The 10,277-nt window shown below is 42.4% G+C and overlaps 1 protein-coding gene across 4 annotated transcripts in view; it reads left to right on the top strand.

The window, feature by feature from the left end:
- Nucleotides 1–1,102: 1,102 nt before the first annotated feature.
- Nucleotides 1,103–10,277, top strand: part of MND1 (meiotic nuclear divisions 1) — a 50,142-nt gene continuing 40,967 nt past the window's right edge. For 2 of the 4 annotated variants that reach the window (XM_050338230.1, XM_050338231.1), the window contains exons 1-4: nt 1,104–1,137; nt 3,326–3,391; nt 4,197–4,254; nt 5,916–6,064. In XM_050338230.1, coding sequence (XP_050194187.1) covers nt 1,135–1,137; nt 3,326–3,391; nt 4,197–4,254; nt 5,916–6,064 — 276 coding nt within the window. In that variant the 5' untranslated portion in view covers nt 1,104–1,134. Of the gene's footprint in view, nt 1,138–3,325; nt 3,392–4,196; nt 4,255–5,915; nt 6,065–10,277 lie in introns of those variants that run through there. The other 2 variants (XR_007631800.1, XR_007631801.1) reach the window with 2 other exon arrangements.

Below are 10,277 nucleotides of genomic sequence, written 5' to 3'. Positions count from 1 at the left end.
AAACCCCTCCTCCCTCTCCTGTTCCTCTTCTGCATGTTCAGCATGTTCAGCTCTGACACCCACTCTGCTCCTCACATGTCACTTGGAGAAAACCCACACGGCAAAAAATGTTGCAGCAGCCACTTGGCAGCAGTTAAAAATCAGAGCAGAGCTCAGTTTTATTTCACGCTGTGAAGGAACAGGAAGGGGCCCATGCCCTCAGGCAGCAGAGGTGAGTGTGACAGGAGGAAAAGAACTGTCACAGGGAGCATGGGGGCATACTTTAGGGGCTGGCCAAAGGAAGGGAAAAGCAAGGAGACAGAATATTAGCCTTCACAGCATATGAGGAGGCGTACCAACAGATTTCATTGCAAGCTAGCAAGCTGAAAACGTGCTGCACAAGAGCGAGCAAATGAAAGAATAGGAAGCTTTGTATTAATAACATCAATTTCTAACTTGCATTTTGTTTTTAGTGGTACACTGGTACGCACAACGAGGAACAGGACCATGGGCCAGGTCTGTGTGGAAAAGAACCTCAGGTTTCAGGGAACGGGGCACCTTGCAAAAGGCATGGAAAATCTGCCTGAACATCTCAGCTTGCATGCTTTCCTTTGCTTGAATTTAAACTCTACAATTAGTATGTCAGGTATCAACCCACTGCTGCTGCTGCAAAGCAATTTCCCATGAATCCTGCAGCTGAAGGAAAGTGATTTACAACACACAAGTAATAATTAAAACAAGATGCAAGTAATTAAAGCCGCTAGAGCTTTAATGAACAACTCCTACAAGCAACACCAGACGTGAGCTTCCAGGGGTTTATTTCTCACAGGTCCTGCCGTTCCCGTGACAGGTTCCCAGCTGTACAACACACGTCGTTTCGGACCACCGTGAACGCGTTCTTTTTGTCCCCTCGGTTTTATTCTTCGGGAAAAAAAAAAAAAAAATTACGGTTAAAAAAAGAAAAAGGTAAGGAAAAATAAAAGGTAAAACACGAGCACGTCAGCGGTGCCCTTAACACGCCCCGTGCCGCACGGCCGGCCCTGCCCCGGGCGCCTCAGGGCCAGGCGGGAGCGGGGGGCGGGCGGCAGGCGGCGCTGCGCACGCGGCCTGCCCGCCGCCTCTTCCCGCCCGGCGGCGCCGAAATCAAACCGCGCCATGGTAAGCGGGGCCGCCCGCACCCTCTTCCTTCTCCTCCGCCCGCGCTCCTCGGCCGCTGAGGGAGCCGCGGCCCTGGCGGGCGGCACTCGGGGCCGCGGCAGGGGTGGGGGGTGGGCGTGTGACGGGCGCCCGCACCCCGCCGTCCCCCCGCCCCGGCGGCCCTGAGGGGAGCGGGGCAGGCGCTCCCGGCTGGGCACCCCGGCTCCCGATAAGCTCCCAGAGCGCCGGGTCCGGGGGCGCGGCGTCAGCACGGCGTGGGCTGTGCCTTTGGTTTGTTCAAGAGCGATGGGAAGTCGGCACCCGGAGGAGCAGCCGTAGCCATAGCCCCGTGACAGAGGCTCGGGGTGGGCACGGCGCCCGCTGATCCCCCGGACTCGGGGTCCCAGGTGTGAGCAGGCTGAGCCCCTGGCTGCGGCTGTGGGGAGGTGGGAGCGGGCAGAGTGTATCGCAGGTGCGCTCGAGTGCGCTCAGGGCACCGCACACCCGCCTCTGCCCGCGGTAGCGACAGCGAAGGGGATGCGCCTGGTGCGGTCTGTGTTTGTGGTGGGGAGCACCTGCCAGCGGGGTAGGAGGGAGCAATCGATGTGAAAGTTAACAGCAGTTATCCGGAGCTCTCTTTGGTTTGTTGCTTTGCTCTTTGTTTGTTGGAGGGCGGGTGTGGAACTCGACGCCCGCGGGACGCGCTACGAGCACGTGCTTTCGGCAAGGCCGCTCCTTATTCCACGTCGTGCACAGACAGGTTTTGTTCCTCTGGCTGCTGACGGTGTCAGGGCTGTTTGGGAAGGCACGGAGGTGGAAGTTAATCAGTCTGCTTTCCCTTCATGCTCCTACTTGCGTGTATGTGGCGGCTCCAGGCTTTAATCCTGCAATGTAGTGACATCGTAAGGGACAGGTGTGACATCCTTGCTGACATCGAGCGTCACTGACTAAAGCAGAAGGGAAGAGACTTAAAAAATTAGTAATGATGCTTTTGTTAAATATCATATTGACTTGCTTCTCTTCCTTTCTCTGTTATTGTAGCTGCATAAGCTACTTTTTACATTTGTTTTTTAAAATTTAGTCAGTCTGGCCTGTTTGCTGTTGGTGCACATTTTAAATGTTGTGCTGCCCTATCGTGTGATTTATTTAAGAAGGAAGCAGCTGTTAAAAAGTAAAAATGGTATTGACTCCCTTCTGTCGACACTTGGAAACATAACCATGTCTTTCTCAAAGCACTGTGTTATTAGAATGCCCACTTCCATTGGCTGAGGGGCAACAATATGTATGTCTTTTGGGTTTTTTTAAACAAGACCTTTTTCTGCCAACGCTCTCTGTTGTTCTTTCCATCCCTCTCCATGTCTTGTAGCCACACACAGCTTGTGAAGTAGGGAGTAGGGCAAGGGGAAACTTTTTGGATTCATATTATAGCAGCTGCTTTGAAGTTGTTGTGGATTATGCTAAATGCTATTAATAAAAGTCCAGTTCTCTGTGAAGTATTTTATATCCTAATTTTACAAGGGGTATGTCAAAATAGCATTTCTGAAAGTGGTCAGAGGAGGCTCTTTTTCAGTTTGGTATTGCTGGTAGCAGTTTGTGAGTAGCCATTTCTGCCTTTTGCTTCTAGTTCAACCTATGTTATTTACTGCTTGGTCACACAACTGCAGAGAAAAGAAATAAAAGCAGCAAAGCTTTTAAAGTATGACCTAGAAATTATAAACTTTGGTAGGACATTTGAAGAAATACGTACCTCAAAATTCTCTTTATCTCCCTAAAAAAAACCTTAATGGCCTACATCTCAGACTACTGTGTGTATATTACAAGCTAGAAAACAATTATTAAAAAAAAACTTCAAAAGATATTCCTTGTTATCTTTTCTAATGACTGTTAAACATTTGTGTGAGTTTGGTATAAATACACATTTTGGGATTGGTGGTAGGCAAGAAATCTTGAGTCTGGAGCTGGATTGGGTTGTGTGAAAGGTTGGCTACAAATATAGAAGGTAGGTCCCTCAACTTTTAATAGATTGCAGGTGAATGCACTTGGTGTAGTGACAATTTGCAAAGAAGTAGTTTGCAAGGAAAGTCTGGGCTTAGTGGTAAGGAATTTTAAAGGATGGCGAATATAACTTAGAGGTAAATAGATTTGAATTCTGAGCAGCTGTTAATTATTCAAATGGCTGAATGTTTTTTTCTGGTTTTCCTTGTTCTAGTCCAAGAAAAAAGGTCTGAGCTTTGAGGAGAAGAGAGCTCGCATGATGGAGATCTTTTTTGAAACAGTAAGTAATTTGTAATTGTTCTGCATTTACATCAGTGGGAAAACATGGCCTGAAAGAAGCTTAACTGCAGGTGAACTCTGTATCCCAGTATATATTTCACTGATGCCCTGTGTCATCAATGTATAAATTACAGGGACAAAGCTTCCTTCATTTAGCTTCTGATCAGGTGGCTCATCTCCTGGTGGAGCCAAGGAATGAAGATTCACAGATGTGTTAAAATCTTCATATGCTACCTGAGGACATCGTCTCATTTTGAGTCTTTTACTATTAAGAGGGACAGTAGGAGATCAGGAAGTATCTCATAGCATTTTACGGGAGGAGGAAGAAATCTGAGTGTTAGGAAAGCTGAGAGCAGACCTAGAAGAAGTCCCTCCAGAGGAAGAGACCTGGAGATACAAAAGCAGAGCTACAATTGTATTGGTGGCACGTAATCCACCATGTTTCACCTATTAAAAAAAAATACTGTGACACTTGAGTACTTGAGCAGCGTGGTTCATCTGGTGCTGGCAGTCTAACCAGGGCTCTGTGTGCCCTAAGGGCTTTATGGTCTAACAAGGCAAAATATGTGACTTTAGAGTTCCAAAGGAAAGAACAGGGCTTGTTACAATAATAGTATTTTTCTTATTATTTAATTCTCAAGAATGTTCCAGTTCTGTTGATAAATATGCAGCCTATTTCCCTAGCAAAACCAAAACATAAAGTGTATTTCCTACTTGGTATTGTTGGCATTGATTTAGTGTAAGAAACACTCAGGCTCAGATGATGCTGTCATTTGGAACTAAATTGTCTTTCATGTTTTGCACAGAAAGATGTGTTCCAGTTGAAGGATATAGAGAAGATTGCTCCAAAAGAAAAAGGGATTAGTAAGTGTTTATGAAAGTTATTTCTCTTGAGCCATTAATCATTTCTGGGGCAGGTCATATAGCGTAAATTTTCCTGGCTACAATTTTAGTCTTGTGATTGTAATAATGGAAAAATTATAGCTAGAATGGGAGACTGGTCAATGGCAAGGCTGTAGTGTTGAAAGTGACATGAGATGAGGGCTTTCTTAGGCTCTAAGTTGCCTAACTTGCAGCGACTTTCAGCGTATGAAATTCTTAGATGCACTCAGGTTTTAAATACCTGTCTGTAATGTCACAAATGTTTTAAAACACTAGTCCAAATATACACCAACAGTGTTCTGTTGAGCTGTTGCCCTCCAAAAATGGCTGGACAGCTGTAGATGGAAGGAGTTTGTCTTTTCAAAGAAAGCCTTCCTGATGACATCCACTGGTTTAGGATTAGGTCCAAGGGGATTTATCTTATGCTGTTGAGATGTTTTATGACTTCCTCATTCTTCTTCCTTCTAAGTTCGTTGACAAAAGGGGAGCAAAGCAGAATGTTCGTGTGGTTGCTACTGTCCTTGACTGGCATATCTTGGTGGCACTGCAAGAGTAAATGAACTTGCTGAAAGAACTGCAGATGGGAATATCACAAAGCAGAGTTTTTCAGTTGTGTTAGCAGCTAACAGGCACTCTTGGGCTTCTGAAGAGATGTAGTGCTGCCTTGATTGGTTAGCAAATGCATGTATTCAATTGTAATTTGTGGTAAATACAAGCAGTAGAATTTAATATTTAAAAATCAAGTGTAGAGTTTCTAAGACCATTAAGGTCTTTGAATAATCCAAATGCATCCAGCCTCTGAATATGAAGGCATTTAGCCACACAACCCAAGCCCCAGTTACTCTGAAAAGAAAAATATCTAGCCTGGGGAAAGGCCCCATCCTGGCATCCAACCTATGGCTTTCAAAACATGGATCTTGATCTGGGATCCCTTTTAGACTTGAAATTAAACATCAGATACCAAAACCCATAAATGAGCTCAAAATTATTTATATCTGCAACACTTGAGGATAATACAACTATTTTGCTTTGTTAACAGGCATCATTTTTTAAAATTGTAACTTATACCACAGGTTGGCTAGAAAATGATCAATTATGTTCAGAAACGCTTTGGGTCCTTGTAACTTCAGATGACTTTCTGTATTGGAACTGAACAAAATCAAAAGTAGAATCTGTCCCTCCTGAGTCCGTAGACAGATGGCTTTAGTACCTCTGCTGCTGTTAAATGCTTTGGTAAGCATTACAAAGTGAAATGTAATTACACTCATAATCAAGCAATTGTAAATTAATCCATATTAGAATTAAGATTGCAAGACAGCTTCTCAAGTACCTCTCACGGGTTTGTTATGGTATTGTACTGTAATATGCATACATGTTGTATGGTACTCATGAGTGGTGTTTTGCAAACAGCTGTTAGCAGATGTGCAGAATAGCAGTCTTTAGGAACAAACTGCTGATTTCAAAGGGATTCGTGCTTTCAGGGGAAGCTTCTGGAATGGTGGGTGTCCTCTTGAAATCTTCCAGCTAACTGACATTAGAGTAAAATACTCGTACAGGTGATTACAGATGGTGGCTTGTGTATTCATAATTCTCCATAGTTTATATGCTGTGCGGTTCTAATTTGATATTTTTGCTTTTGTTAGCCTCGATGTCAGTGAAAGAGATTCTGCAAAGCCTAGTTGATGATGGCATGGTGGACACCGATAGAATTGGAACTTCTAATTATTTCTGGGCTTTTCCAAGTAAAGCTCTGCATGCCAGGAAACGTAAATTGGAGGAACTGGAGTCTCAGGTAAATTTATTTTATGACAAATACTTGTTTATCTGAATGGGTTTACTTTTCTTATATCCCCTGGTCATTCTCGTTTATATCTCTTGTGTACAAATGTACATGCCCACACACAGAGATTTTTACTGTAGGAATTATCTGTCACACATGGTAGAATGCTCTTATTATCTTACTATCACATCAGAAAAATTTTGGAAGTTTTTGTTGGAGCTTGAGAACACTTTTTATCTACTTGGTGCTGAAAGTATGTTATTCGTGATGCAAAGTGTTATTTATTTAAGGACTCAAAATATTTAGGTAGTGTACGGTTTTGGGTCTCTTACATAAAGTAGGCCATCCCGTGGTAATAACGTTAAAGTCAGGAGTGCTGAAATGCATAACCTGAGTAAATGTGGCAATGGTTTCTCATTGTGGCCATTGTGCTTTCCTCTCTGCTTTTACCTGTGGCTTAATTTGTGAGCACTTTTGTAGTACCATATTGTACTTTTGGTAGGAGAGAAAAGCAAATTGATCATGAATCACAGAATCAAAGAATGGTTGACGTTGGAAGGGACCTCTCGAGACCATCTAGTCTAATTCTCTGCTAGAGCAGGTTCACCTGGAGCAGGTTGCACATGATCACATCCAGGTTATAAGAGAAGGAGACTCCACAGCCTCTCTGGGCAGCCTGTTCCAGTGCTCTGTCACCCTTAAAGACGTTTTTCCTCTTACTTACATGGAACTTCCTATTTGTGCCCGTTGACTCTTGTCACTGGGCACCACTGAAAAGAGTCTGGCTCTATCCTGTAGGCGCTCGCCCTCACAGTCATCTCTTCTCCAGGTGCACAACCCCAACTCCCTCAGCCATTCCTTGTAAGAATAGTGTTCCAGTCCCCTCATTGTCTCCATAGCCCTCTGTGGACCCTCTCCATTAGTTTCTTGTTTTTCCTGAACCGGGCAGAGCACTCCTGAAGCAGCCTCACCAGGGTGGAGTAGAGGGGAAGGATAGGCTCTTCTGCAGAAGAGCAAGGCATCTTTTGTTGCAGCATTGCTGTTCAATTGGTCTGGTTCTTCCCTACTTTTTAGGAACTGTCTTTCTTTCTTCTTCTAATGGGAGTGGGAAAGCATCTGTTTTTCAGTTTATTTGCAACGGGAGTATATGATAACAAGATCAACAGAATAGATTTATGAGACCACGTGGTGTGATTGCACCACAACACTGCCAACTTTTCCCATGCTTATTTAGCATTACAGTCTTTCATCAAAGAATCATTTGAATTAATGCAAAATTATTGGTAGCATCTGAACATTTTTATGGACTTTGTTTTCCTCAGGCATCGCTCTGGTATTATCGTTGCCTTCTTATGTACGGTGTTGTCAACTTCAGCCACTTCATTATATTTATACAATTATATAAAAATAATTTTAAAAAAGGCTTTTTTCCCCACGTTGAATTGAAAAAGGAGTTTGATTTAAGTGGATATAACTTTTCAAGAATGAACCTTATCTGACATGACAATGCACTGATTTTTAGTCCAGTGAAGTTTCATCTCTTTGAAACAAGAGAGCAGTTTAACTCTGCAATACTTGGAACTGAATGTCCTAGCAAAGTTACTCAACTTATTAGAATATTCACAAAAATTTTAGACCGGGCTATTTACTCTACCAGAACATAAATGCCACCTGAGCAATTGAACAAATATGTGCCAGAGTTCCAGTTCTATTCACCAAACAGTCTGGTGCCACTGTCTTGTTCAATGCAACTGATTTGCTTTTATGTATTTTCTGTTGTTGCTCATACTCCATACTTCAGCTACTCAAGTAGCTGAATGAAGGAGTTGATTGGTTGTCTTTGCCCTTGGGCCTAGTGCCATCATGAATTTTGAAGATAATTGGTCAAGCAGGTCTCTAGCATACCCTGATGAACGTCTTGCAGAATCCAACTAATGTGCTCCACCATAAATATCCTGGCATTATCTACAGAAATATGTTGTACTGCTTTAAATGTACTTTTACATTATTAAACACAAAACCATCTATTACTGTGGAATTATAATAAGCATGTAGTTACTGTATTGTAACATCTTTTTATGGTTAGTTCTGTGTAGGAAGTAAACCATGCTGTATGAACAGTTTTGCAACATAAAACTGTTCCAGTAGAAAGAAATAGTTTTTTTTACCAGACCCTTATTTGCAAACCAAGTCCTGCTCCTGACATATGGGCTTATTGGTATAAGAGCTCTCTTTAGAGCATGTTATGAGTCTTTTAAAGTACTTCTATTCATTACCTCGCTTTTCTGATGAGACCTGAAATGTTTCAGCATTTCAGGGAAAAGCATTTTTACTAGGTGAACATAAATTCACTGTTGACACAGTGGAAAGGTGGCATTTTCAATGAATAGCTCTCTGAACATTTTTACAAGATGATAATAGATTCTGTCTGTGAGTTCAAATTAGCTGTTTTGGTGTTTGCAGTCTTCTTGATGTGAACATGTACAGATTTTCTTAAGGGTTTCTAAATCCAGTCACCGAATATCACAAAACTTCTTGTCAGAACATGTAAAGCAGAGATAAAAAGTCAGCTATTGTACCATTTCTGTTGCATGTTGCCTGTCTTTGATCATTCCTGTATACAGCTTGTGGCATGCTAAGAAACATGCTTTCTTTCTGCGTGTCTTGTCCAGATTGATTGTTAACTGTGTGAGTTGGTCTCTTCCTTCAGCAGTTAAAAGCCAGAATCAAGCTGCCTTACTTAAAGCATGTTTAAAGATCCAGCAGTTCAGTTCATACTGCAATTAAGGCTTTTTAACCAGGAGGCAATATCTTTGTTTGCTGGGGGTAAATAGTCAAGGGAAAGGAGCGATTCCTAATGCTGAACTAAGACATTTGAAAGTAATGTGGAGGAACAGAACAGTCTTCTCCGTGATGCAAATCCTCCTGTTAATTCACAGCGCTGAGGCTTAGGTTTGACAGGTTGGGCCTGCTACAGGACCTTTTGCCTGCATGCATGTTGGTACTTCAGCATGTTCTAGCCAAGTTGCTCATAGCATTCTCTGTCTTACAGAACTTGTCATTGTGGAGAGGCTGGTTTGGGAACTGTTCTTGAAACAGTTTTTTTGTTTCAGATTTTTTTTAGTGATTAATAAGCCACACCCCAACTAACTCAGGAGCAAAGAAGTCTGACTCAGTATTCATGATGAAGAGCAAGCCAGTTTTGTCCGTATGTTTGAAGTTGCACCAGGACTTCTGGTATACCCTAGATATTTTATTTTTTTTTCTATAAGGATGTATGACATCATTAGTGTGATCCCTTTGTGCAGAGATATGACAAATAAAAATAATGCTAAAGTTTCTTGACAGCTTCCCTCCCTGATGCCATCTTTCAGCTTGCTTTTGTGGGGGCAGGTGTCTTGAGAGGGGCACTAACCCCTGAACATATATATATGGCAAACTTGTGCTGATCTAATTAGGATTAGGATCTTGGTGCTGCCCTCTAACCCAGAGTTACTGTTTGGACTTCTCCCCGTTTTTCTGAAAAGCAAGGCCAGCAGATGCTTCTGCTGCTGTTTTCTCCAGTAGCTCAAAGAATGAGAGAATTTGCTAAGTAGGTGCCTGTGGAGTTTGTATTGATTTGTTTTGCAGTGACATGGTTGCTCTTAAAGGTTTATGCCTTCTGCCAGATGCTCGTTCTTCATCTCTTGGTTATGCTTATGCAGCTGTGAAGGGGACCACTGAAAAAGTGAAAGAAGCTGGAAGTTGCATTGTGGTTAGGTGGGTTTATACACACATTTCGTTTGTTTGCATGGGCAAGTTGCATTTAGTTAGATGGGTACAGCTATGAGATGGTGAAATTATAGCAAGGGTGTGGGCTGAGAAATACTGTTTTAACAATGTTTATAAGTGTTTGTAAGTGGAACCTCACCTGTCCAGAGAACTGTGGAAGCTTTACTGATGGGGTGGTTAGGTTGTGGGTTTTTTCCATTAATAAGAAAAAGTGAAAGGGTGTGGTTTTATTCTTTATCAGTATTTTTCTGTTGTATTCTGAAGGTTTGAATAACCTGTGATCAGTTATAGGTGGATAAAATGAGATTTTATTCTCGGCATAACAATATTGGAAGCTTGGGGTTTTTATTAAACTAACGAAGAATTTGACCTATGCGATGTAACAGAAAGATCATCTCATTTGTTGGTGACTCCACTGGTTTTTGTAGATTGTGTAGCCTGCATAAAATGAGGA

The sequence above is a fragment of the Myiozetetes cayanensis genome, unplaced genomic scaffold, assembly GCF_022539395.1.
Source record: "Myiozetetes cayanensis isolate MyiCay16 unplaced genomic scaffold, myiCay2020 scf7, whole genome shotgun sequence".
In the NCBI taxonomy this organism is placed as follows: domain Eukaryota; kingdom Metazoa; phylum Chordata; class Aves; order Passeriformes; family Tyrannidae; genus Myiozetetes; species Myiozetetes cayanensis.
This window is presented reverse-complemented; position numbering and strand designations above follow the sequence as displayed.